Source organism: Chiloscyllium plagiosum, unplaced genomic scaffold, assembly GCF_037043375.1.
Source record: "Chiloscyllium plagiosum isolate Xiang-an unplaced genomic scaffold, Cpla_swu_hap1 HiC_scaffold_27, whole genome shotgun sequence".
In the NCBI taxonomy this organism is placed as follows: Eukaryota; Metazoa; Chordata; class Chondrichthyes; order Orectolobiformes; family Hemiscylliidae; genus Chiloscyllium; species Chiloscyllium plagiosum.
In genome coordinates, this window is record NW_028270165.1 from 2,960,462 (window position 1) to 2,987,819 (window position 27,358).

General features: G+C 47.8%; 1 protein-coding gene and 1 long non-coding RNA gene across 2 annotated transcripts; one reads left to right on the forward strand and one right to left on the reverse strand.

The window, feature by feature from the left end:
* LOC148142867 (uncharacterized) lies at positions 1-26,764 on the reverse strand. The gene is made up of 7 exons (XR_015751036.1): positions 26,614-26,764; positions 18,499-18,986; positions 17,174-17,266; positions 14,658-14,729; positions 13,793-13,965; positions 1,332-1,426; positions 1-46 (listed from the first exon to the last, which is right to left on the reverse strand). It is a non-coding gene; the product is annotated as an uncharacterized LOC148142867 (long non-coding RNA).
* On the forward strand, positions 20,642-25,817 carry LOC148142868 (uncharacterized). Its single transcript, XM_087975691.1, has 2 exons — positions 20,642-21,525; positions 24,233-25,817. Exons 1-2 carry the CDS (start codon positions 20,657-20,659, stop codon positions 25,737-25,739), a joined length of 2,376 nt encoding a protein of 791 aa, XP_087831817.1. The 5' UTR covers positions 20,642-20,656; the 3' UTR covers positions 25,740-25,817.
* Positions 26,765-27,358: the final 594 nt, after the last annotated feature.

The window sequence follows — 27,358 nt, forward strand, 5'->3', positions numbered from 1 at the left end:
TTCATCTGTTGATTTTGAAACTTCCGTCTTCAGATCTTCAAATACTCTGTCAAAAGAGATTACAAAATTCATTACTGTCAGTCCAGAATAAAAATTCAGAACAAGCAATTTGTTTGTGTTGTTACTCCACAAAATTGAAAGCACTATCCCACACTCTCTCTCTCCCGCCCTCCGCTCTAACTCATTCTCCTGAAGGTGTTGATTCAGGATCTTATAGGGGCAGGAAAGCAAAAACGTCAAGACTGACATCTCTGAGTTTTGGATAACTCCACCTGAAATTTAATATCTTTCACTACACTGGGATATTGCTAAGAGTGAGCAGGTCGGATTTTGGGAAGCAAAAAAATGTCAGTTCAGGGTAAATCTGCAATGCAGGTTCTTGAAGAACAACCAGACAAAATGGTTAACATTCCCAGGAAGTCGGGGGGTAAGCAAAATGAGCCATCAAGGCATTGACACCACCACCAGAGAGAAACTGAACATAGACATGACAAATGTTTGTGGAAAGCCACAGTCATCGAGATGTACAGCACAGAAACAGACACTTCGGTCAAATGCTTCTGTGCCCAACCAGATATCCAAACTTAATCTTGTCCCATTTGCCAGCGCTTTGCCCATATCCCTTTGAACCCTTCCTTTTCATACACTCATGCTGATGACTTTTAAATGTTGTCATTGTACCAGCCTTCACCACTTCCTTTGGCAGCTCATTCCATACATGCACCATCCTCTGCGTGAAAATGTTGCCCCTTAGGTCTCTTTGCAGTCTCCCTCCCCCTGCGCTCACCTTAAATCTCTTACCCTCGAGTTCTGGACTCCCCATCCCAAGGAAAAGACCTCGTCTATTTACCCAATCCATGCCCCTCATGATTTTAAAAAAAGTCTATCAGGTTACTCCTCACACTCTGATGCACTAGGGAAAACAGCAGCACCCTATCCTTCCAACCCTCCTTCCCTGGGTAATTAAGACACATATCTGAGTTTACAGAGTCTGCTCCCTCCCTGGGTTCACTCCAGTTGCTACAAGTGAACAAATTACTTCCCCCCCGCACTCCACCCACCGCTTCCCCCCTCCCCCCTCTTCCTGAACAGTTAACAAAAATCCCTTCTCTTCACAGAACCCTCACTGTTCTAACAAGTCCACACCAACCTCCGAATAGCAACCTCACCACACCTATTCCCCTACTCCTATTGCTCTACATTTACCACTTGACTAACACATCTAACCTGCACATCCCTGGGCACTGTGGGTAATTTAGCATCGCCAATCCACCCTAACCTGCACATCCCTGGGGACTATGTGTAATTTGACCTGGCCAATCAAACCTTACCTGGACAAAGTTAAAAATCGCACAACACCAGGTTATCGTCCAATGGGTTTATTTGGAAGCACTAGCATTTGGAGCGCTGCTCCTTCATCAGGTGGCTGTGGAGTGTAAGATCATAAGACACAGAATTTCTGGAAAAGCATTACAGTGTCCTGGCATTGAAATGATATATTGAACAAACCTGGATCGTTAAGTCTTTCATCTTTTACAATGGATTACAGATACCATTAATATGTAAATCCCAGAACTTCCTGTAAGGCAGCTTCTCAGAATAACTTTATAACAAAAGGAGACACCTCAGCTCAAACAATGCATTAAAGGTGTAAGGTCAGAATCTGTCTGTATCCCAGTCTAGTGTCAGACTGGTTCCATTTCCAATGTGAAATTTACAAAATATTACATATATTAACTGCCTGCAGATTGTGCATTTTTTGAGGAAAATAGAATGCATATGCAAATATCATTCTGCAAACACAAATTCACCCCCATGGACTTGTGCATGTGTGTGCATGAGAGAGAGAAAAAGTATGTTTCCATGCTGTATATCTCTATGTGAATTTGACAACAGATACTTTTTTTTCTGATGGTATAAATATTGTTGTAAATCATAGTGGGGACTAATAGCTCGATGTAAGGGTGAGAGAATTCCTCAAATAAGGCACTGTAGGAATCCAGGGAGAATAGTATTTCTGGTTTACGTCCTATTGAACAATATTAAGCAAAAGCACCTACTTATTTCTAATTTTGGTTCACATTTCTTGTTTTATTCCCTGCAATGACTACACTCGGTGTCTGGATGGTTAACAGGCTGGGAGATTGTGGGTCTGGATTGACTTATTGTTCCAGAAAGTGTAAAAAAAAAGGGGGTCCAAAGCGTCAGCAGAAATCCAGGAGGGGTGAGAAATCAGGACCTGAAATCCGAGCTGACACCAGATTGCCCTGTGATCAGTGCTTTGATTACCTGTGCTAACCCTCTACCTTTATCTTGCTTTCCATTTGATCACCTCCTCAATATTGAGGATCCAATCCTTGTCATCCTGGAGCCATATCTCTGTAAGGAGTCCCATATTTTAATTGAAGGAGTTTCCTTCAACGTGTGCACTCAATTCATTCGCTTTTGCTGCAATGCAGCACACATTCAGACAAACCATTTTTAGTTTCAGTTTTTGTGATCTTTAGAATCCAGTTTTGATTGCTGGGACATTTACTCTCCATGTCTCTCTGTCATTCTCGGATGTTCATTTTTCACATCACTGTATTGCTCACTGGCCTGGATTTGGATTGGCCATGCTAAATTGCCCATAGTGTCCAGAGATGTGCAGGTTAGGTGGGTTAGCCATGGGAAGTGCAGGGTTAGAGTTTCATAGTAATAGAAGCAGGAGTAGGTCATTTGGCCCGTCGAGCCTGCTTCGTGTGGTGAAAGGGTTAAAATTGTGTCCCAATACATGTGTGAATCTAACCGAAAATGGAAGGTGTCGCTTAGTCCCGTGTGAATCTTATTATACACCTTCCCGTGTGAATCTTCTTATCTGTATGTGACCAGAATGGAATGTGTTTTTCAGCCTTGCTCTGCTGTTCACATGAATGTTTAGATCTCGAAAAGAGTATATCAGCTGGAAAAGTCTCCAGTTCGGTAGAGTCTGCTCCGGGGTTGCGTTTAACCGCCGAGCGTGGGTTGTTGGCAACCGCTCTACGAGAACTGACGGCTCCCAGTTCCGGTAACACGTAGAGTGAGTATAAACCAGACCCGTTGTAAGTACGAGACCTGGTTGTGGCGACGCTGCGGGGAATAAAACACTTATATTCTAGCAGACTCGCCTCTTGGCTGTTTGTTCTGTGTCAGACTACTTTCCTGCGAGCCTGGTCCTTGACCTTGAGAATTTTTTAAAAACATTTTGGCGTAGCCGGCAGGATCAATCGCAATTGAGGAAAGATTTTGATACAGAACAATGTTTTGGAAAAAGGCTAATAAACCAGAGGAACAAACTGTGGAGGTCCCGACCGTCCCGGGATGGCATGGACCGTGGCATGGCGTGGCAGTTTGTTTGAGAAATGGTGGGGGGCGACCGGAGAACTGGGAGGCCGAGGGCGTAGGAACCCCAGGGTCGCTGCTGTCCACCCTTGAGAGGATCCCAGTCCTGCCGAAGAACCCCTTGCCTGGGGTACAGCGGAGGATGTGGGCCTGTGCGGCGGCTTGTAGACAACAGTCAGACAAGCGCCAAAAAGCTGAAGCAGAATTAGCCCTCCTGAAACATGAGCAGGGACTCAGTTCGGGAGATGCCTCTATGTTGAGGCAGGAAATTATGAAGTTAAAAGCTGAATTGACAGCATTAACTGAACTAGCAGGACGAACTATTATGTATCTGTCTGCTAAGAAACGGAAAGAGAAAAGGAAGGTCCCTCGAACCCCGGACCCAGTACAAGTACGGGCGTTTGTAGCCCAGTTAAATAACGGGGATCGGTGGGATATCGATCATTGGGATGGGAACATTTGGGGAGATTCAGATGATCAGTACGAAGAGGACCCACCCGTACTCCAAGCTAAACCAGTGGTTAGGAGAAAGCAGGTTCAGAGACGTCTCCCAGTGCAACGGGAGGTAATGTTAGATGAGGAAGGAAACCCTATACGGAATGAACAAGGGGAGGCAACTATGCACGAATTACCGCGGGCTCAGCCTCCTGCAGAATTCTCTGAATTAACGGAAGACTTCACTACCGATGAGGTGCTGTTTATCACCCAGAAAACCCGACGTAATCCTGGGGAGCCGTTAGAGCTATGGCTAATTCGGCTCCTCGAGGAAGGGGGGCAACAAGTGCAGGTAGACTATCAGGATGCTCCCAAGTTTGGTGGATTAGCAAAGGATGCTGCCATAGACCTGGGGTACCGCAGACAAGCCAAGGATATGGTAATAGATCGCAGTATGGGGACCTTATTTGGGATGTATGCCAGGGCAGTGGCCGAACAGTATCCCTTCCCGTCCGATTGGCCCCCCTTGGAAGGAACTTGGACAACAATTAAGGAAGGGGTTCAGAGGCTAACCCGTTTGTGTGTGCGGGATGCCCTGTTGCTGGGAGTGCTGGACGAGGTAGATAACACAAATGTTAGTAGACAGACTAGAGACCACCTAGTGAAGACTGCCCCCCCCATTATAAACCACTGTTATTAACCATAATGTTGAGTGGACGGGGAGAAACCCTAGGAGATGCCCGTAGTATGATGAGGGAGATGGGTGGTTTGGGGGATTGGGGACCCACAACCCGTGCTTCTCAGGGGGGCACGGAGGGGCGTCGCCCTTAGGCTCGGGCAGGGGGAAAAGTAAACCCTAATCAAGGAAGTAACCAAGGCCCCTCACGGCGTGCTTTGTGGCAAGCTTTGATACGGGCGCAGGTCCCAGCATCGGAGATTGATGGCCTACCTACACCGGAATTAAAAGACTTATGCAGACGAAAGGGACTGAAGGTGTCCCGGGTAGAGACGGAGTTCCGACCCACTATGGAAGACCTAGTGGAATTACTAACACAAAAATGTCAGACACGGGGTCCGGTTGTTAATGAGCCTCGAAGGGGTAGAACTTCCACTTCCCAGCGGTGGGAATCCTCGGAGGACGAGGAGGAGGAGGAGGTACGGCCTCCCCTCCGAGAGTGTTATAAAGTGGATAGGCGTGGCCGGAAACCTAGTAAGAAAGGCAAGAACAAAGAAGGGCGAGGCAAACGTCTTTACCCAGTGCTGTCTGGGGAAGATGAATGGGAGGAACAATAGGAATCGGGCCAAGCCCCAAGGGTTTGCCCACGAACGAGCCAATGGTCAGCAGACGACATTCGACCTCATGTATCATTGACTATCTATTGGCGCAAATCCGTCCAAACCGTTATGGCTCTAGTGGACACAGGGGCGGAGGCCACCTTAATCTATGGGACGCCCCATAAGTTTAAAGGAACCCCAGTCACGTTGGTTGGGCTGGGAGGTAATCTGATTGAAGGAAAAACAGTACAATTGCCCCTAAAGATAGGTACAATGCCCATTAAAACTTATTCAATTATCATTACACCGGTTAGAGAATTAATCCTGGGAATGGACATTCTGGCCGGTTTAACACTTCACCTCCAACAAGGGAAGTTTGAATTTGGAATCACGAAAATGGCTTTGCGCTGTAGGACGGTGTTAGTGGGAAAGGTTAAAATGGACCCCTTCCCCATCCCGATCGCGTAATAAGTCTTAGACAGTATAGGATTCCCGGCGGACATAAAGAAATATCCGCCACAATTAAGGATTATTTGGAAGCGGGAGTGCTTAGGACATGCACCACGGCGTGGAATAACCCCTTATGGCCCGTACATAAAGCCGATGGGTCATGGCGGATGACGGTAGATTATCGGCAACTAAACCGTCACACTCCGGCCTTGACGGCAGCGGTCCCGGATGCCGTCACTATTATAGGACGAATCCAACATCATCCAGGGGTGTGGTACGGAGTAATTGATTTGGCTAATGCCTTCTTCACAATTCCTATTCCCGAAGATAGGCAGGAACAGTTCGCATTCACTTGGGAGGGTAGACAATTCACGTTCACGCGATTGCCCCAAGGATATCTGCATAGCCCTACTATCTGCCACCGGATAGTTGCAGAACACTTGGCTGCCTTTAAAGTGCCTGACGAAGTGATGATCTCGCACTATATTGACGATATGATGATACAGGGGACAAGTCAGAAGCAGGTTCAGGAATTGCTGGACCAACTGGTTCAACATATGCGAGGATATGGGTGGGAGATCAACCCAGCCAAAATCCAGGGTCCCTCACAAACGGTAAAATTCTTAGGAATCGTGTGGAACAAGGGGGAAAGGGAAATCACTGCGAAAGCTAAAAATAAGATTCAGGTCTTTGCCGTCCCTCACACCCAGAAGGACGTGCAGCAATTTATTGGGTTATTCGGATTCTGGAGACAGCATATTCCCCATTTAGGACAAATTTTAAAACCTTTGTATCGAGTTACGAGGAAAAAGGCAGCGTTCGAATGGACGGAGGTCCATCAAACTGCATTTGAAATGGCCAAGCAAGCGATACAGCAAGCTGTATCCTTGGGAAAGATACAGTCAGGACCTGTAGAACTGCAAGTCTCAGCACAGGGGGATTATGCCAATTGGAGCTTATGGCAAAAACAGGGAAGAACCCGTAAGCCATTGGGATTTTGGTCCCGAAAATTACCCCCGGCAGGGGAACGGTATACCCCCTTTGAGAAACAGTTATTAGCATGCTACTGGGGCTTGGTGGAAACCGAAGCCCTGACCATTGGACATGAAGTGATCATGAGAACAGCTATCCCTATTCTTCCGTGGGTACTTAGTGACCCCACTACCCACCGAATAGGAACTGCCCAAGAGAGCAGCATCATTAAATGGAAATGGTATGTGTCGGAGAGAGTGCGGACTGGACAGAAAGGAGTGTCAGTCCTACATGAGCAAGTGGCGGAGGCCCCTGAGGAAGGGGAAAAACGGTTTGAGGTGATTGAATACAAGGAATCACCCGTTAAGATGGGAAAACGGTATGATGAACTGACCCCGGATGAACAAGCCACGGCTTGGTTCGTAGATGGGTCAGCCCAATGGAAAGCGGGACAGCGTAGATGGAAAGCTGCCGCCTTTAACCCAAAACAAGGCACTACCCTAGAAGAATTAGGGGAGGGAAAAAGTAGTCAGTGGGCAGAATTAAAAGCAGTGCATATGGTAGTCATGCAAGCAGGGGTCATGGGAGTTTGTTTGTTCTCTGACTCGTGGTCAGTGGTTAACGGCATGACACAATGGATGCCAACTTGGCAGGCCAATCAGTGGATGATCCAGAATAGGGAAGTATGGGGTAAACAGTTATGGGAAGATATATGGGAGAAAGCTCAATACCTGGTCATATACATCATATACATATACATACACGTAGATGCCCATACATCTCGAAATGATGTGGAAGCTCTACATAACCGATATGTGGATGGTATCGTCCGAACCATGATTGTGCAAAGGGGCACCTCAGTGGACCTAGCTAGATGGGCACACCTTAAGGCTGGGCACTGGGGAGTGCAAGGAACCTTGCAATGGGCTCGAGACCGAGGAATAGATCTTATGGTAGATGATGTTAAGACTGCAGTAAACCAGTGTGAGCAGTGTCAACATCAGCGGCAGGGAGTGCCCCAACACATGATGGGACATATCCATCGGGGGGATGGTCCGGGACAGAGCTGGCAAATGGACTTTGTGGGTCCCTTACCCTCCTCACAAGGATGTAACCACATATGTACAGCTGTGGACACTATGTCTGGGGTTTTGGTAGCCCATCCCTGTCGTCACAACAATCAACAGGCTACCTTGCGATGTTTAGATTTGATTGAACAATTTTATGGATTGCCCATACAGGTCCAGAGTGACAATGGCTCCCATTTCACAGGAAGGGCGGTAAAGCAGTGGTGTCACGATAACCACGTGGAATGGGTTTATCATGTACCCTATCACCCACAAGCTGCGGGACTTATAGAACGAATGAATGGGCTTCTGAAGTCCTCACTACGAAAAGCAGGAGGTTGCAATGACTTAACAGGTTGGAAGAAGCAACTAATTCGGGTGGTGAAACAAATTAATAACCGCCCATTAGGAAATGGGGTAACACCCTTGAATAGGATGATACGAGTATGTGATACCCCAAAGACTCAGCCTATTAAAATGTGGAAATTCGCTGAGGAAGCTGATATTCCCGTAAGGGCCACGCCGGCTTCGGCTGGACTGGACCTACGAGCACTAACTGCCCAGACTTTGATCCAACAGAAACCTACGGTGATTAAGACCGGATTAGGATTGATTTGTCCCCCTGGAACCTATGGGCATATCCTCCCGCGGTCGGGACTGTCACTAAAGGGGATTGATGTGATGGCAGGCGTAATTGACGCGGACTACCAAGGGGAGTTGGGGGTGGTCCTGGTCAACATCACTGCTGAACCTTACGTGATACAGAAGGGGGACAGAATAGCGCAATTGGTCATTAAGCCATGTAACCTTACAACGGTGGAAGAGACGGGAGCTCCCGTTACGGTTACTGAGCGTGGGACGGGGGGATTTGGGTCTACTGACACTAAGGGGGCCAAGGTATGGGTGCGCCAGACGACCGGCCCCCCCAGGCCGGCCGAAATCATAGCACAGGGGAAGGACAGTCTGGTCACCATTATGTACCCCGGGGACCCGACCTGGGCAAACGTCCCGGCGAACCAGTGCTACTTACGTGAGACCTAAATAATGTTGTAATTGCTATGCACCCGCAGGCTGGCCCTCCGCCTTGAACATGGGGTGGTCATGGGGATTGCGATTCCTATTGGCGATGTTCGCGATCGGATGGCCACTCCAGGGCATCGGTATCACGGCCTGGACGCTGGTACCGGTCGCCCGCCATGAGGTGCGGTGGGAGGCCAGTAGCCAGCGACGGACGCAGGACAATTTTACATGTGAACCCGGTCAGCAGTGCGTTGTTCTGACTCTCACCAGCGACTGTCAATTGTACACGTGTGCACAGTGCTACATGCGCCGGGATGGGGAAAAATATGACATATCGTTCATACCGCCTAATTGCACCCTGGTGGTAAATGCCCAAGTCAAGACGTGTTTGTGGGACCGACGCACCCAGACATGCGGGACAACGGGGACTCATTGGAGCGTCACAGCTCGGGGGGAAGATCTGTGGCTGCGCAATGCCACCGATATTCGGAATCGTCATCGATTCATGTGGTTAATAATGGTACTGCCCTCGACGAACGCCCCGTCTGAGGCGTTATTAAACCCCACGCGGGGCGGGCCAGCCACGGGGGGCGTGCGGTCGCATCGAACACAGTTGGCCCCTATTATGTCAACTTGTCAACAGATGGCCCGGGCGGTACTGCACACTGATGTTCATTGGCGGGTACAGTTGCCCCTCATACCCGAGTGTCATACCAAGAGGCGGCGACGAGCGTGGTACGACACCCTGCTGGGAGGCGCAGGAACTGTTATGGGTATCTCGAATGCCATTGACTCTGAGGTGACCCGTACTAAATTATCTAACACGGGACAGGCCACCTCACAAGGACTACATACTATTGGAAGGTGGATGCCATCCGTAATGATGACTCAAGGAGAGACAGCTGAAATAATGATACGATCTCTGCAATGGGAACTGGATGTCTGGGGCGCCACTCAGGAACTGTTTGAGAACATTACGGCTCAGTTAAATTGGACTGCCTGTCATATTCAAATGTTGCATGCTCAAATACAGAAAGAACGCTTTTTGCGTGTGGTAACATCCCCCAATGTACAAGCGTGGAGGGGACTATGGAATGTATCTGAGAAATTGTGGATGATAACCCATCCAGAGCGAACATGGTGTAACGCAACTATGTGTAACGGATACTTTGTTACCATGAATGTAACCCACACTGTTACGGTCTGTCGATATTATGTATTACCAGTGATTACATCTTCTGGATATTATTTTCTGAAGACAAGGGGACAGTGGTTTAGCCCAGATACCAATATTACCTATGATCTGTCCGCTTGTGAACAGACTGATCAGGGGAAAACTTGCCTACTGATGGACAGGTATCGGGACCCTTGCTTGACTAAGGGAACGGCCCTGTGCGAATGGACTGTTGAGACTCCAAGGGACATGATGTGGCAGATTGGGCCACACACGCTCTGTGTGGCTACCAATAATCCACATCCTATGCTTCCCTCAGCACCGTTCTCGGGATGCCTCTCAAATGTCTATCAGTGGCACTGGCAGAATCAGACCTATTTGTTGACCACTTATAGCAGTGCTCGCCACTTTACCAAGGTGCAGTGGAAAGTGCTGATGAATCCTTGGAACATTTCCCTGGATCGGTTTAAGCAAGCATTGGACCGATCCGAGGAGCTTAAGCAGATATTACGAAAGCATCAAACCAATGTCACCAAGGTTACGGTGTCTACCTTTATACATGGACAGGAGGTAGTACATGCTGCCCGTGTAGTGGACGTGGAGTCAGCTCATCATTGGTGGGACATATTGAGTGGTATGTCCTCCACTGCGGGGACATTCCTGTTCCCACCCTTGTCGATCCTGGTAGCGGTCCTGGTGATTTTAACATGCTGTAATGTCCTGACTTGCTTGTATATTTGGCGTGTACGTAGGCGCTTGTTAGAAAGAATACATATGGGCATAATGTAACACATGTATTGGGCCAAGCAGTGGAATGTGGTGTGTCCCAATACATGTGTGAATCATAATGTAACACATGTATTGGGCCAAGCAGTGGAATGTGGTGAAAGGGTTAAAATTGTGTCCCAATACATGTGTGAATCTAACCGAAAATGGAAGGTGTCGCTTAGTCCCGTGTGAATCTTATTATACACCTTCCCGTGTGAATCTTCTTATCTGTATGTGACCAGAATGGAATGTGTTTTTCAGCCTTGCTCTGCTGTTCACATGAATGTTTAGATCTCGAAAAGAGTATATCAGCTGGAAAAGTCTCCAGTTCGGTAGAGTCTGCTCCGGGGTTGCGTTTAACCGCCGAGCGTGGGTTGTTGGCAACCGCTCTACGAGAACTGACGGCTCCCAGTTCCGGTAACACGTAGAGTGAGTATAAACCAGACCCGTTGTAAGTACGAGACCTGGTTGTGGCGACGCTGCGGGGAATAAAACACTTATATTCTAGCAGACTCGCCTCTTGGCTGTTTGTTCTGTGTCAGACTACTTTCCTGCGAGCCTGGTCCTTGACCTTGAGAATTTTTTAAAAACACTTCGCCATTTATTTAGATCATGACTGATCTCTCCATTGTCTCAGCTTCTCCTCCCTGCATTGTCCCAACTACCCTTAATACCTTTACCATGCAAAAACCCATCTAACTGTGTCCTGAATATACTTAATTAAGCTGCCTCTACTGCTTCCCTGGGCAGAGAATTACATAGATTCACGATTCTCTGGGAAAAGCAGTTCTTCCTCATCTCTATCCTAAATCTACTCCAACTAATCTTGAGGTCTGGTCTCACCCACCAGCAGAAATGACTGGATAGGGTAGGGTTTCATCCCCACAGTGCAATGAAATCCCACTTTCCACAAAATCTCAGATGTACTCACTCACTCAGGTGCTGTCTCAAATGAAAGATTTCATTGTAACTTCTTCTGCTCCCAGTAAGGACAAAACATCTTTGAAGGCTGCTCTGAAAGTCCAGTCTTCACAATGACACTTCTGGTTTCACCAAAGACCCAGAGAGTCATACAGCACAGAAACAGACCCTTCAGTCCAACTCATATGTGCCGCCCAGATATCCTAACTTAATCTCATCCCATTTACCAGCATTTGGCCCATATCCCTCTAAATGCTTCCTATTCTTGTACCCATCCAGATGCCTTTTAAATGCTGTAATTGTATCAGGCTCCACCCCTTCCTATGACAGCTCATTCAATACATGCACCATCTTCTGCGTGAAACAAGTTGCCCTTCATGTCCCTTTTAAATCACTCCCCTCTCCCCTCAAACATATGCTCTCTAGTTTTGCATTCACCCTATCCATGCTCCTTATACATATTTATACGGTCACCCCTGAGCATCCGATGCTCCAGGAAAATATCCCTGACCGATTCAGCCTCTCTCTGTAGATCAAACCCTCCAACTCTGACAACAGCCTTTCAAGTCTTTTCTGACCCCTTTCAAAGTTTCACACCATCCTTCCTGTAGCAGGGAGACCAGAACTGAATGCAGTATTTTAAAACTGGCCTAACCGATGTCCTGTACAGCCACAACATGACCTCCCAACTCCGATACTCAATGCTCTGACTAATAAAGGAAAGCATACAAAATGCCTTCTTCACTGTTCTCGCTACCTGAGACTGCACTTTCAAGGAACAATGAACCTACACTCCAAGGTCTCTTTGTTCTGAAACACTCCCTTAACTGTGCTGCCTGGATTGCCTTACCATAATGCAAACATCACATTTCCCTAAATTAATCTCCATCTGCCACTCCCTGGCCCATTGCCCCATCCAATCAATTCTAATTTATAGCAAACTCTCTGTAATTCTTATTCCCTGGAAGTTCAAAATCTCCATCCCACACACTCCCTCCATTCTCACTTTATTGACCCTAATCCCTGCTATACCTCATCCTGAAGGGTCTGGTTCATGCTGATTAACAGGGTCACACTCAGGGGAATCTAACTGAAACAAACAGAATACTCAATGGCCTGGACGGGTTGATGTTGGGAAGATGTTTCCATTGGAAGGAGAGACTAGCAGCCGAGGGCACAGCCTTAGAGTAAAGGGAAGACCTTTCAGAACGGAGATTAGGAGAAATTTCTTTAGCCAGAGAATGGTGAACTGATGGAATTCATTGCCACAGAAGGCTGTGGAGGCCAGGTAACTGAGGATATTTAACACTGAGACAGAAACAGTTCTTGAGTATCAAGGGGATTGAGGGTTACAGGGAGAAAACAGGAGAATGGGGCTGAGAGACTTATCAGCCGCAGACCCAGTGGGCTGAATGGCTTAATTTCTGCTCTTATGAATAGGAAAGGTTCAGAGATATATAGGCCAAACAAGGTAGCACTAGTTTAGTTTATGAATATAGTCAGCATGAAATCAAGTATCTGTTTCTGTGCTGTATGATTCTGTAACTGTTCTTAAAACCATTTTTTCTGTTCCCTCATAACCATCCACTTCATTGTTGTTCAAAAATCAGATGAACTCAGCCTTGAATATATTCAATGACCCCCTAACCGCAGGAAGGCCCCACCCCACTTCTGAACTCAATTCCTCTTGCTAATACACCATTTGCCCTGCTGACTGCTTAGTGCACCTGTCTGACAACGGGTATTGACTGGTGTAGAAAGAAATTGAAACCTCTTTGTACATCCACATAACATTCCTGATGAACGGCTCGTGTCCAAAACGTCAACTCTCCTGGTCCTCGGATGCTGTCTGACCCGCTGTTCTTTTCCAGGGCCACACTTGTCAACTCTGATCTCCAGCATTGGCACTCCTCACTTTCTCCATATCCCAACATGTCACCATTAAAACAATGCACCTCCTTTCCACAGCAAAGGCTATATTATCACATTATGGTAATGCATTTGCCATGTGTTTGCCAATTGAGACACAGATCTGGATCAACATTTCTAGACAAAAAAGTGAGTACTGCAGATGCCGGAGATTAGAGTCGAGAGTGTGGTGCTGGAAAAGCACGCAGGTCAGGCAGCATCTGAGGAACAGGAAAATTCCTGATGAAGGACTTTTGCCCGAAACGTCGATTTTCTTGCTCCTCGGACGCTGCCTGACCTGCTATGCTTTTCCAGCACCACACTCTGTCCCCTCCCTGAATTCACTCCCTTTCCTTTCAGTTGTTGCAAGTCAACAATTGAACGCCAGAATGATAAAAAAAAAAGTGGAATAGGTGGCGAGAAAAGAGAGTGCTGTACTCACAGTTGTTGGACAGAGGAAGAAAGTTGCAGTTTGGGGTAAAGCTCAATCTTCATTCAGAGAGACAGGAGCAGCAGCAGCAACTTCAGAAGCTCATTGTCCAACTTCCGCATTCAGGCAATAGCGGTGCTCTGATTGGCAGGAGGACAAGACACCTTCCGGTCCTCCCGAGTTCCCTATTGGTACATCAAAAGTAGGTCATGAGTCATTTGCGTGTACAACCAGGAGCATGCAGTCTTTTGCTGACACCAGCGGACATGCGCAGTGCTTGCTGACACCGAGGGGCATGTGCATTATGCTCTTCAGAGACGCTTACGTTACTGACAGATTTGAAGTGTCCAAATGCCAATCGGAGGAAAAAAAAGTTGAACCACAATTTTTTCCCCCCTGTGGCTCGACATTGTATATCTTTTGTATATATTTTGTATATCTTTTCCCTCGGTTAGGGGAGTCACAAACTGGAGGGTTAGGTTTAGGTTGAGTGGGGAAAGATGAGGGACCAAAGGAGAGAAAAAACGTGAGACATTTAATTTGCGTCAAGAAATGCCAGAACGAGAGGACATTAGTTTTGGGTGATTGGGGAAAGGTTTAAAAGGGACCTAAGGGGTAACTTGTTTCACGCAGAGGATGGTAAATGTATTGAATGAGCTGCCGGAGTGGAGGCTGGTACAATTACAACTTTTAAAAGGCATCTGGATGGGTGTACGAATAGGAAGGTTTAAAGGGGTTTGGGCTAAGTGTTGGCAAATAGGAGTAGATTAATTTAGGATATCTGGTCGGCACAGACCAAACTGTTTCATTCCATGCTCCATGACTCTATTTCTTCATAATCAGAACCAATTTGACAATATTAGAATGGGCAACTCACCCCTTACAGCCTGTCCTCAACTGTGGCCAGACTGCACATTTTTCAACGCAAGTTTCAGAAGGATGCCTGCAGCTTTTTTAAAAATAGAATTGAACATGCTTTAATGTTGTTTCTGAGTAGCTATTCTCAATGTTAAAGATCAGCCATTTCTTGTGCACCCCCATCTCCCAGGTAGAGTCATCACCATCTGTCTCTCTCTTCTTAGAAGGGCTTGATACAGCGAACAAAGAGGGATGGAGGCACGAGAAATAATAGGTGGTGGGGAAAGAGAATGGTTGGGGGGGGAGGAGCTGAGGGTGGGTGTCAAGAGAGAGAAAATGGACAGGGGGACAGAAAGAGAATGGACAGAGGACAGTGACACTACAAATCCCACCTTTCCCAGGACCACAGTAATCATTTCTCAATATACAAATGGCTAAAGCAGTAGAATCACATAATCCCTGCAGGCCATTCAGCCCATTCACCTCACACTGATCTTCCAAACAGCATCCCACCAGACCAACGCACTTACCATAAAACCCTGCAGTTCCCCATGGCTTACGCACCCGAAAATGCATATCCCTGAACACTTCAGCACAGCTGATCCACCCTAAACTGCAGATCTTTGGACTATGGGAGGAAACTGGAGCACCTGGAGGAAACCCATGCAGACACAAGGGGGACAATGTACCAAAGTCACCTGAGGCTGTAATCAAACACAGCACTGAGGCAGCAGTACAAACCACTGAGCCATCATGCCACCCAGAGCTTTGATGTTCTGCTTTGTCTTCATAGCTTCTGACTTCTCATGTGCCCTCAGCAGAAGCTCTCCCCTCCTGAGATTTGTGGACCACACCCACTGCAGCCTCCCTTTCCCACTTCTCCTGTCCTGAGCACGTCGGTTCCTGAACCTGGTGCCAGACACCGATGCCATCTGGCCTCCTGCTGCTAACTGCAGAGAAAGACGACAATCACCTGTCAATATTCTGCCCCTTACCCCCAGCGCCCCCGCTCCCACCACTCAGCCAGTTAGCTCCTCCCCGCTGCCCAATCTCAGATCCCCTTTACCTGTGTGATTCACACTCTCACCCTTCTGACCCTGTCCAATGACCTAATCAGAAGGCTCTGTCCAGAGGGGAATGACTATCTTCTGGAATAAAGTGTCCGGTTAACTTTCCCCGTGACATCTCTGCAGCCTGGCTTCCAACTCCATCTCTCTGAGCCAAAGGTCTTCCAGCGTGTGTTTACCCTAAATCACAGCATCCAGAACCTCCCACCTTCTGCAAAGTGAAAGACAAGTCTCACCCTGCCCGCTCCAATGTGTGTACGTGTAGATTAGATTTGATTCCCTACAGTATGGAAACTGGCCCTTTGGCCCAAAATGTCCACACTGACCCTCCAAAGAGTAATCCACCCAGACCCGTTCCCCTCCCTATATTTACCCGTGACTAACGCACCCAACACTATGTGGAATTTAGCATGGCCAATTCACCTGACCTGCATATCTTTTGGATTGTGGGAGGAAACTGGAGCACCCGGAGGAAACTCATGCAAGCATTGGGGAGAATGTGCCAACTCCACATAGACAGTTGCCCAAGGTGGGAATCGAACCTGGATCCCTGGTGCTGCGAGGCAGCACTGCTAACCACCGAGCCACCATGCCACCCAGTAACTGATTAATTGTTTCTACTGGCCAAGCAGAGGCCGATAGGCAAGTTTGGAACCCATGAGGACGGTCTCAACCGGGACCTTCACTGCACTTAACACTGTCTCTCACTCCCACACATACACACCCAGTCACGCAGACCCTCTCTCACACACATACACCTCCCACACTCAAATCCATGCACACACCTTCTCACAGGCTTCTACTCCATTGCATCGACACACTTTATCAAGCATGCACATGCAAACACACACACTGTCTCTCTCATGCGCACACACACAAACCTATGCAGTGAATTTGCATTTGCAGATACATTGTGCTATTTGAGCAAAACACAATCTGCAGGCAGTCAATCTATGTAATATTTTATAAATTCCTACTTTGGAAATAGAACATGTGTGACTCAGGACTGGGATACAGACAGACTTGAACCTCACACCTTTCTTGCATTGTCTGAGCTGAGATGTCACCTAATTCTATAACATCTTAAGTCATCGGGAGAATGTGACTTAAAAGTAATTCTGGGATATACATGTTAATGAACCGAAACCTGCAACCCATTCTAAAAGATGAAAGACTGAATTGCAACTGGACTGGTTCAGGAAATCTTATCAACTGCATGACACTGTAATGTTTGGCGATAAATTCTGTGTCTTATGATCCTGCTCAACAGCTACCCAATGAAGGAGCAGCGCTCCGAAAGCTAGCGCTTCCAAATAAATCTGTTGGGACTATAACCTGGAGTTGTGTAGATTTTAATTTTATCCACTTCAGTCCAACACCAGCAACTCCACATCATTTCTAATTAACACAGCCCATACCTCCTGGTGCTGCCAGTAAACTTTACAATGCCGATAAAACGACACAGTACCTGCACTCCTGAAATATTTGCAATTTCCAACGATACTAGCTACTCATTCACTGCTCCATCTGATACACGACATTGGAAAATTAGTGCAGGAGGCTGAAAGAAATCAACAGGTTTAAAACAAAAACCATTTGAAGCTCAAAGCCTTCAATGAGAGTCTGAGCCTGGCGGTAAGTTCAGGTAACCCTTTATTGTGACACAACTTTGTTACAGCTTCAAATTCCCCCCAGCAAAAAGGCATGGAAAAAGTAGCTTTTTATTTAAAAACAGCTCAAAGTCAAAGCGCACACACTCCCTTTCTTAACCTGTAGGAAGTATTGCCTCATTCAGCAATTTCAACATATACTCTATATCCAAGTAGGTTTCTCCCTGTTCATTTGCTGGGGAGAGGGAGGGGCCCAGTGGGGGAGAGAACAGAGTGGGGGGGGGGAGGAGGATGGGGGGGGGGGAGGAGGATGGGGGGGGGGGGGGGGGGAGGATGGCGGGGGAGGAGGATGGGGGGGGGAGGATGGGGTGGGAGGAGGATGGGGTGGGAGGAGGATGGGGTGGGTGGGAGGAGGATGGGGTGGGGGGGGTGGGGGGGTGGGGGAGGAGGGTGGGAGGGGTGGGGGGGAGGCAGTGTAGAGTCAACAATAGGCCAGACAGGGTAAAGGATGCAGCTGGGACGACTGAGTGAATCCTTTCCCACAACGGCAGTTTCCTTCCTGAAAAATGACGTGAGTGAATCAGATGGGGGTTTTCTTCCCCCTCCCCCCAAAAAATGGCTTCATCATTAGACTTGGAACTCCAGATTACTGACTGAATTCCAATTTCACCATCTGCCACAGCGGGATTGGAACCTGGGAGGCCCCGGAACTGGGTTAATACTCCAGTCGATAATGGCACTCAGCCGTCATTCCTTCAATGCCCCTGCTATGGCACGTGAACTTGCTGGTGCCTCTGCAGGTGAATGAACACCTTATTATACCTGGGGCAACTGAAGGGCCTCTCCCCTATGTGGACCTGCTGGTGTTTCTGAAGTGTGATGGCCTGGGTAAAGCACTTTCCGCACTCGGGACAACGAAAGGGCCTCTCCCCCGTGTGGGTCCGCTGGCGGGTCTGGAGGTTGGAGGCCCGGGCAAAGCCCTTCCCGCACTCGGGGCACCTGAAGGGCCTCTCCCCGGTGTGGGACTGCTGGTGTCTCCGCCGGGCAGAGGCCTGGGTAAAGCACTTCCCGCATTCACAGCAGCTGAAGGGCCTCTCCCCTGTGTGGACCCGCCTGTGGGTAAGCAGGGCAGATGCCTGGGTAAAGCCCTTCCTGCACTCGGGGCAGCTGAAGGGCCTCTCACCGGTGTGACTGCGCCGATGAGTCTCCAGAGCAGACGGGGCACAGAAGCCTTTCCCACAGTCGCCACACTTCCACGGTTTCTTCACGGGGCAGGATTCCTCGGGATTCTCCATGGCCGAAGTTTCAGCCGCACACAAACGTGGGTACAGCCCCACCCTGCCGTGAATTCCTCTTTCCAGGCCGTATAACTGTTTCAGGCTCCATACTCACTGCACTGCAACGTAGGGTCTCTCATCCAGTCCCACTGATTCTGAAAATGTATTCAAGCCGGAAGCAAACGCTTTGCTCCTTCTCACAGAATCACAGTCAAAAATCGTTGCAGTCCCGATGTCCCAGTGTCACTGTCAGACATTGATGTGAAAGTGAGGACTGCAGATGCTGGAGAGTCAAGAGTTCAAAAGTATGACGCTGGAAAAGCACTGTAGGTCAGGCAGCATCAGAGGAGCAGAAGGCGATTTTGAAATTTCCGTCTTCAGATCTTCAAATACTCTGTAAAAAGAGATTACAAAAGTCATTACACTTAGTGCAGTGTAACAATTCTGAACAAGCAATTCTACTTTCTGCAGATTATACTTTTCTTTTATTATTCCACAAAATTGAACACACCATCCCACTCTCTCACCCCCTCTGTTCTCACTCCGCTCTAATTCTCCTCAAGGTCCTGATTCAGGATCTTACAGATGCAACCAACATAGAGTCAAAGAGATGTACAGCATGGAAACAGACCTGAACCCAGGGAAAAGACTGTCTATTTATCCTATACATGACCCTCATAAATTTGTAAACCTCTATAAGGTTATCCCTCAGGCTCCAAAACTCCAGGGAAAACAGCTCCAGTCTGTTCAGCCTCTCCCTAAAGCTCAAATCCTCCAACCCTGGCGACATCCTTGTAAATCGTTTCTGAACCCTTTCAAGTTTCACAACATCTTTTCGTTGGAAGGAGACCAGAATTGCACGCAATATTCCAACAGTGTCCTAACCAATGTTCTGTACAGCCGCAACATGACCTCCCAAGAGTTCAAAATTAACATGAAAGAAGTCTTCGATAAGCATTTGGTACTTAAATTTTGACAAGGCACTGATGAAATGCATCCAACAATCTTGAAGGAAGGGACTTGGAGGAGGTGTCAGAAGACTGGAGAATTGCAAACATTGCAGCCTGGTTTAAGAAAGGTTGTAAAGTTAATCTCAGCAATTATAGAGTCACAGAGATGTACAGCATGGAAACAGACCCTTCGGTCCAACCCGTCCATGCCGACCAGATATCCCAACCCAATCTCGTCCCACCTGCCAGTTTAAATTTGGTGGAGAAGCTTCCAGTAATATTTATTCTGGTCAAAATTAATAATCACATTGAGAAAGGTGGATTGATTAGGAAGAGTCTGCATGGGATTTCTGACGGGGACACTGCATTTAACTAACTTGTTAGAGATTTGTGAAGACGTTCCAGGCTTGATAAGGATAACACTTCAGCTCTCCTCTTTGTTATCCATCCTGGTTATCTTGGGGAGCCTGGTACCCCGATAGCCTTGACATTATTCTGAATGGCATGCGTTTGAGGCGATTAAAACACCAAAATGTGACTTCAGATTACTTGGCTACACGGGTGTCTCGGTTTTGCTATCCTATCTTTCCCATAAAGGCTGTGGTGAAAGGGTTAAAATTATGTCCCAATACATGTGTGAATCTTATCATGAATATGTTACCGGAATGGAAGGTGTTGCTTAGTCTTGCCCTGTTGTTCGCATGAATATGTTACCGGAATGGAAGGTGTTGCTTAGTCTTGCCCTGTTGTTCGCATGAATGTTTAGATCTCGAAAGAGTATATAAGCTGGGAAAGTCCCCAGTTCGGTAGAGTCTGCTCCGGGTTACGTCTAACGGCCGAGCGTGGGTTGTTGGCAACCGCTCTACGAGAACTGGCGGCTCCCAGTTCGGTAACACGTAGAGTGAGTATAAAACCAGACCCGTTGTAAGTACGAGACCTGGTTGTGGCGACGCTGCGGGGAATAAAACACTTATATTCTAGCAGACTCGTCTCTCGGTCGTTTGTTCTGTGTCAGACGACTTTCCTGCGAGCCTGATCCTTGAAAATTCTTTAAACATTTTTGGCGTAGTCGGCAGGATCAATCGCAATTGAGGAAAGATTTTGATACAGAACAATGTTTGGGAAAAAGGCTAAGAAACCAGAAGAACAAACTGTGGAGGTCCCGACCGTCCCGGGATGGCATGGACCGTGGCATGACGTGGCAGTTTGTTTGAGAAATGGTGGGGGGCGACCGGAGAACTGGGAGGCCGAGGGCGTAGGAACCCCAGGGTCGCTGCTGTCCACCCTTGAGAAGATGTCAGTCCTGCCGAAGAACCCCTTGCCTGGGGTACAGCGGAGGATGTGGGCATGTGCGGCGGCTTGTAGACAACAGTCAGACAAGCGCCAAAAAGCTGAAGCAGAATTAGCCCTCCTGAAACATGAGCAGGGACTCAGTTCGGGAGATGCCTCTATGTTGAGGCAGGAAATTATGAAGTTAAAGGCTGAATTGACAGCATTAACTGAACTAGCAGGACGAACTATTATGTATCTGTCTGCTAAGAAACGGAAAGAGAAAAGGAAGGTCCCTCGAACCCCGGACCCAGTACAAGTACGGGCGTTTGTAGCCCAGTTAAATAACGGGGATCGGTGGGATATCGATCATTGGGACGGAAATATTTGGGGAGATTCAGATGATCAGTATGAAGATGACCCACCCGTACTCCAGGCTAAACCAGTAGTTAGGAGAAAACAAGTCCAGAGACGCCTCCCGGTGCAGCGGGAAGTAATGTTAGATGGGGAAGGGAATCCCATACGGAATGAACAGGGGGAGGCAATTATGCATGAATTACCGCGGGCTCAGCCTCCTGCGGAATTTTCTGAGCTGACAGAAGACTTCACCACTGATGAGGTGATGATTTCACACTATATTGATGACATAATGATACAAGGAACAAGCCAAAAACAGGTTCAGGAACTGCTGGACCGACTGGTTCAGCATATGCGGTGATATGGATGGGAGATCAACCCGGCCAAAATCCAAGGTCCCTCCCAAACGGTAAAATTCTTAGGGATTGTGTGGAACAAAGGTGAAAGAGAAATCACTGAGAAAGCTAAGAATAAGATTCAGGCCTTTGCCGTCCCTCATACTCAGAAGGATGTGCAGCAATTTATTGGTCTATTTGGATTCTGGAGACAGCATATTCCCCATTTAGGACAAATTTTGAAACCTTTGTATCAAGTTACGAGGAAAAAGGCAGCATTTGAATGGACGGAGGCCCATCAAACTGCGTTTGAGATGGCCAAACAAGCCATACAGCAAGCTGTATCTTTGGGAAAGATACAGTCAGGACCTGTGGAATTGCAGGTCTCAGCCCAAGGGGATTATGCCAATTGGAGTTTATGGCAAAAACAAGGGAGAACTCGTGGGATTTTGGTCCCGGAAATTGCCCCCGGCAGGGGAACGATACACCCCCTTTGAGAAACAATTGTTATCATGTTACTGGAGCTTGGTGGAAACTGAAGCTCTAACTATTGGACATGAAGTGATCATGAGAACAGCTATTCCTATCCTCCCATGGGTACTCAGTGACCCCACTACCCACAGGATAGGAACCGCCCAAGAGAGCAGCATTATCAAATGGAAATGGTACGTGTCAGAAAGAGTGCGGACTGGACAAAAGGGAGTGTCAGTCCTGCATGAGCAAGTGGCGGAGGCCCCTGAGGAAGGGGAAAAGCGGTTTGAGGTGATTGAGTATAAAGAATCACCCGTCAAGATGGGCAAACGATATGATGAACTGACCCCGGATGAACAAGCCACGGCTTGGTTCGTAGATGGGTCAGCCCAATGGAAAGCGGGACAGCGTAGATGGAAAGCTGCTGCCTTTAACCCAAAACAAGGCACTACCCTAGAAGAATTAGGGGAGGGAAAAAGTAGTCAGTGGGCAGAATTAAAAGCAGTGCATATGGTAGTCATGCAAGCAGGGGTCATGGGAGTTTATTTGTTTTCTGACTCTTGGTCAGTGGTTAACGGCATGACACAATGGATGCCAACTTGGCAGGCCAATCAGTGGATGATCCAAAATAGGGAAGTATGGGGTAAACAGTTATGGGAAGATATATGGGAAAAAGCTCAACACCTGGTTATATACATCACCCACGTAGATGCCCATACATCTCGAAATGATGTGGAAGCTCTACATAACCGATATGTAGACGGCATTGTCCGAGCCATGAGTGTACAAAGGGGCACCTCAGTGGACTTGGCTAGATGGGCACACCTTAAGGCCGGACACTGGGGAGTGCAAGGAACCTTGCAGTGGGCTCGAGATCGGGGAATAGATCTTATGGTAGATGATGTCAAGACTGCAGTAAATCAATGCGAGCAGTGTCAGCATCAACGGCAGGGAGTGCCCCAACATATGATGGGACATATACACCGAGGAGAGGGACCGGGACAGAGCTGGCAAATGGACTTTGTGGGTCCATTACCTTCCTCACAAGGATGTAACCATATATGTACAGCTGTGGACACTATGTCTGGGGTTTTGGTAGCCCATCCCTGTCGACATAACAACCAACAGGCTACCTTACGGTGTTTAGATTTGATCGAACAATTTTATGGATTGCCCATACAGGTCCAGAGTGACAATGGCTCCCATTTCACAGGAGGAATGGTGAAGCAGTGGTGTCATGATAACCATGTGGAGTGGATTTATCACGTGCCCTACCATCCGCAAGCTGCGGGACTTATTGAACGAATGAACAGGCTTCTAAAATCCTCCCTGCGAAAGGCAGGAGGATGTAATAATTTAACAGGTTGGAAGAAACAATTGATTCGGGTAGTAAAGCAAATTAATAACCGCCCATTGGGAAACGGGGTGACGCCCTTGAATCGGATGATACGGGTGTGTGATACCCCAAAGGCACAGCCTATTAAAATGTGGAAATTTGCTAAGGAAGCTAATATTCCCGTAAGGGCCACACCGGCTTCGGCTGGACTGGACTTACGAGCGTTAACTACACAGACTTTGGTCCAACAAAAACCTACGGTGATTAAGACCGGATTAGGATTGATTTGTCCCCCTGGAACCTATGGGCATATCCTCCCGCGATCGGGATTGTCACTAAAGGGGATTGATGTAATGGCAGGAGTAATTGACGCGGACTACCAAGGAGAATTGGGAGTAGTCCTGGTCAACATCACATATGAACCTTATGTGATACAGAAGGGAGACAGAATAGCACAATTAGTTATTAAACCATGTAACCATACAACGGTGGAAGAGACGGGAGCTCCCGTTAAGGTTACTGAGCGTGGGACGGGGGGATTTGGGTCTACTGACACTAAGGGTGCCAAGGTATGGGTACGCCAGACAACTGGTCCCCCCAAACCGGCAGAGATCATAGCCCAAGGAAAAGACAGTCTGGTCACCATTATGTATCCTGGGGAATCAGTCTGGAGGAGTGTGCCAGCTCAGTCGTTGGTACCCTTATCGAAACAAAATGTAGGTTGGAAAATTAGTAGCGAGGAACGACAGCAAGATGATTTTAAGTGCGCTGCAAATCAATGGTGTACAATTTTAGATCTCACGAGTGATTGTCAAATGTATACTTGTGTACGATGTTATAAGGGGAGAAATGTAACTTTGATAACCCCTAACTGTACATTGATGTTGAATGCAACGGTGAATATGTGTCATTGGAATATAAGCGCTCGTGAATGTGAAAGCTCAAACGGGACACGATGGAACATCACGACTGGAGATGAGTACATCTGGATCAGCAATGGAACAGTTATTCAAAACCGGACTCGAATGTTATGGCTGATCTTGGTGCGCCCTAACGTCTCTGACGCGCACCGCACACAGTTGGCTCCCATTATGTCAACTTGTCAGCAGATGGCCCAGGCAGTACTGCACACTGATGTTCACTGGCAGGTGCGGCTGCCGGCTATCCCAGAATGCCAACATAAGAGGAGGCGGCGTGCATGGTATGACACTCTACTGGGAGGTGCAGGAACTGTCATGGGTATCTCAAATGCTATTGACTCTGAGGTAACCCGTACTAAATTATCCAACACAGGACAGGCTACTTCACAAGGACTACACACTATTGGAAGATGGATGCCATCCGTAATGATGACTCAAGGAGAAACAGCTAAAATATTGATACAATCCCTGCAATGGGAACTAGATGTCTGGGGTGCCACCCAGGAACTGTTTGAGAACATTACAGCTCAGTTAAATTGGACTGCCTGTCATATTCAAATGTTGCACGCACAAATACAGAAAGAACGATTTTTGCGTGTGGTAACATCCCCCAATGTACAAGCGTGGAGGGGAATATGGAATGTATCTGAGAAATTGTGGATGATAACCCATCCAGAAAGAACATGGTGTAACGCAACTATGTGTAGAGGATACTTTGTTACCATGAATGTAACCCACACTGTTACGGTCTGTCGATATTATGTATTACCAGTGATTACATCTTCTGGATATTATTTTCTGAAGACAAGGGGGCAGTGGTTTAGCCCAGATACCAATATTACCTATGATCTGTCCGCTTGTGAACAGACTGATCAGGGAAAAACTTGCCTACTGATGGACAGATATCGGGACCCTTGCTTGACTAAGGGAACGGCCCTGTGCGAATGGACTGTTGAAACTCCAAGGGACATGATGTGGCAGATTGGGCCACACACGCTCTGTGTGGCTACCAATAACCCACATCCTACGCTTCCCACAGTACCGTTCTCGGGATGCCTCTCAAATGTCTATCAGTGGCAATGGCAGAATCAGACCTATCTGTTAACCAATTATAGCAGTGCTCACCACTTTACCAAGGTGCAGTGGAAAGTGCTGATGAATCCTTGGAACATTTCCCTGGATCGGTTTAAGCAAGCATTGGACCGATTGGAGGAGCTTAAGCAGATATTACGAAAGCATCAAACCAATGTCACCCAGGTTACAGTGTCTACCTTTATACATGGACAGGAGGTAGTACACGCTGCCCATGTAGTGGAAGTAGAGTCAGCTCATCATTGGTGGGATATGTTGAGTGGTATGTCCTCCACTGCGGGGAAGTTCCTATTCCCACCCTTATCGATCCTGGTAGGAGTCCTGGTGATCTTAACATGCTGTAATATCCTGACTTGCTTGTATATTTGGCGTGTACGTAGACGCTTGTTGGAAAAAATATATATGGGCATGATGTAACACATGTATTGGGCCAATCAGTGGAATGTGGTGAAAGGGTTAAAATTATGTCCCAATACATGTGTGAATCTTATTATGAATATGTTATCGGAATGGAAGGTGTTGCTTAGTCTTGCCCTGTTGTTCGCATGAATGTTTAGATCTCGAAAGAGTATATAAGTTGGGAAAGTCCCCAGTTCGGTAGAGTCTGCTCCGGGTTACGTCTAACGGCCGAGCGTGGGTTGTTGGCAACCGCTCTACGAGAACTGACGGCTCCCAGTTCGGTAACACGTAGAGTGAGTATAAAACCAGACCCGTTGTAAGTACGAGACCTGGTTGTGGCGACGCTGCGGGGAATAAAACACTTATATTCTAGCAGACTCGTCTCTCGGTCGTTTGTTCTGTGTCAGACGACTTTCCTGCGAGCCTGATCCTTGAAAATTCTTTAAACAAAGGCTGACAGAACAGGCTGTGTACAGGAGTCTGCTGGGCACCACCTTCATTAATCAAAAGGGAAAGAGCTATTGATTCAGCACCTCAGTAAATCTTGAAACGGTCTTGGCTCCTATGCACATGTTGGGATACATGTAAGGAGACGTTTATATTTTGCTTCTGTACTTAGAATTCATAAATTGAAGCCAGTGCACATTTTTATAATATTTAAGATTAAAAGTACAGAGGAGATCAATATTATACAACAATCCAACAACCCCGTCCCAAGACAACAGGCGCCTGACCCTCACAAAGCTGGCGGCCGGTTGCCCGGGCAACCCGAGAGCTCCTTCGCCGGTGAAGTAAACACTGGGCCTGTGGGGCTTCTATTGGAGGCCTGAGGCCTCCCCCTCGGAGTTTATAAACTCCCCAGTCTCCCTCCTCCCGCGGGTCCCAATCCTACCCTGTCTCACTGTCTCCTCTCCCCGGGGGCAGGAGCCAGGTCTTGGCGCTCGGGCCTGGCGACCTCCCCGGGATGTTCCTGAAACCTGGTCCTGTTCTGAAGGAGGATCCCCGGACCCGAAACACCTCCTCACATTCCTCCCGACACCAGCTGCCGGACCTGCTCAGCTTTTCCAGCGGCTCCTGTTCTTGTTCCTTCAGCCGCCGGCGCCATTCCTCTCCCACACTCAGTAACACTGTCTCTGTCCGGCCGCGGGACCCACACTGCACATGCGCCAACACACAGGGGGCGTGGTCCCGACAACGTCGTCACCAATGGAGGGGGCGTGGTTGGGGAGCCCTCCAACCAATAGGGGACAATGGGGGTTGGTTTTCCCCGCCCCCAGGCACCTGAAAGGTGGGTTTCTTTTTAATTTTCAGCCTGTTCAGGAATGTTACTCCAGACCTTTGGAAAGCTGAAACATCGGGAAACTTCCAGACACAAACAAAGGGATTTTCAAAGATGAATAGAAATAGGTAAGGTAAATTACGAAAGAGGAGAAAGCGAGGGCTGCAGATCAGAGCTGAAAATGTGTTGCTGGAAAAGCGCAGCAGGTCAGGCAGCATCCAGGGAACAGGAGAATCGACGTTTCGGGCATGAGCCCTTTTTCAGGAATGAGGAAAGTGTGTCCAGCAGCCTAAGATAAAAGGCAGGGAGGAGTGACTTGGGGGAGGGGCTTTGGAAATGTGATAGGTGGAAGGAGGTC

Coding starts and splice junctions, on each gene's coding strand:
- LOC148142868 (XM_087975691.1), top strand. CDS start 20,657: ATGTTTGGGAAAAAGGCTAAGAAACCAGAAGAACAAACTGTGGAGGTC. Junction 21,526..24,232: donor CGACTGGTTCAGCATATGCG/GTGATATGGATG, acceptor TTGGAATATAAG/CGCTCGTGAATGTGAAAGCT.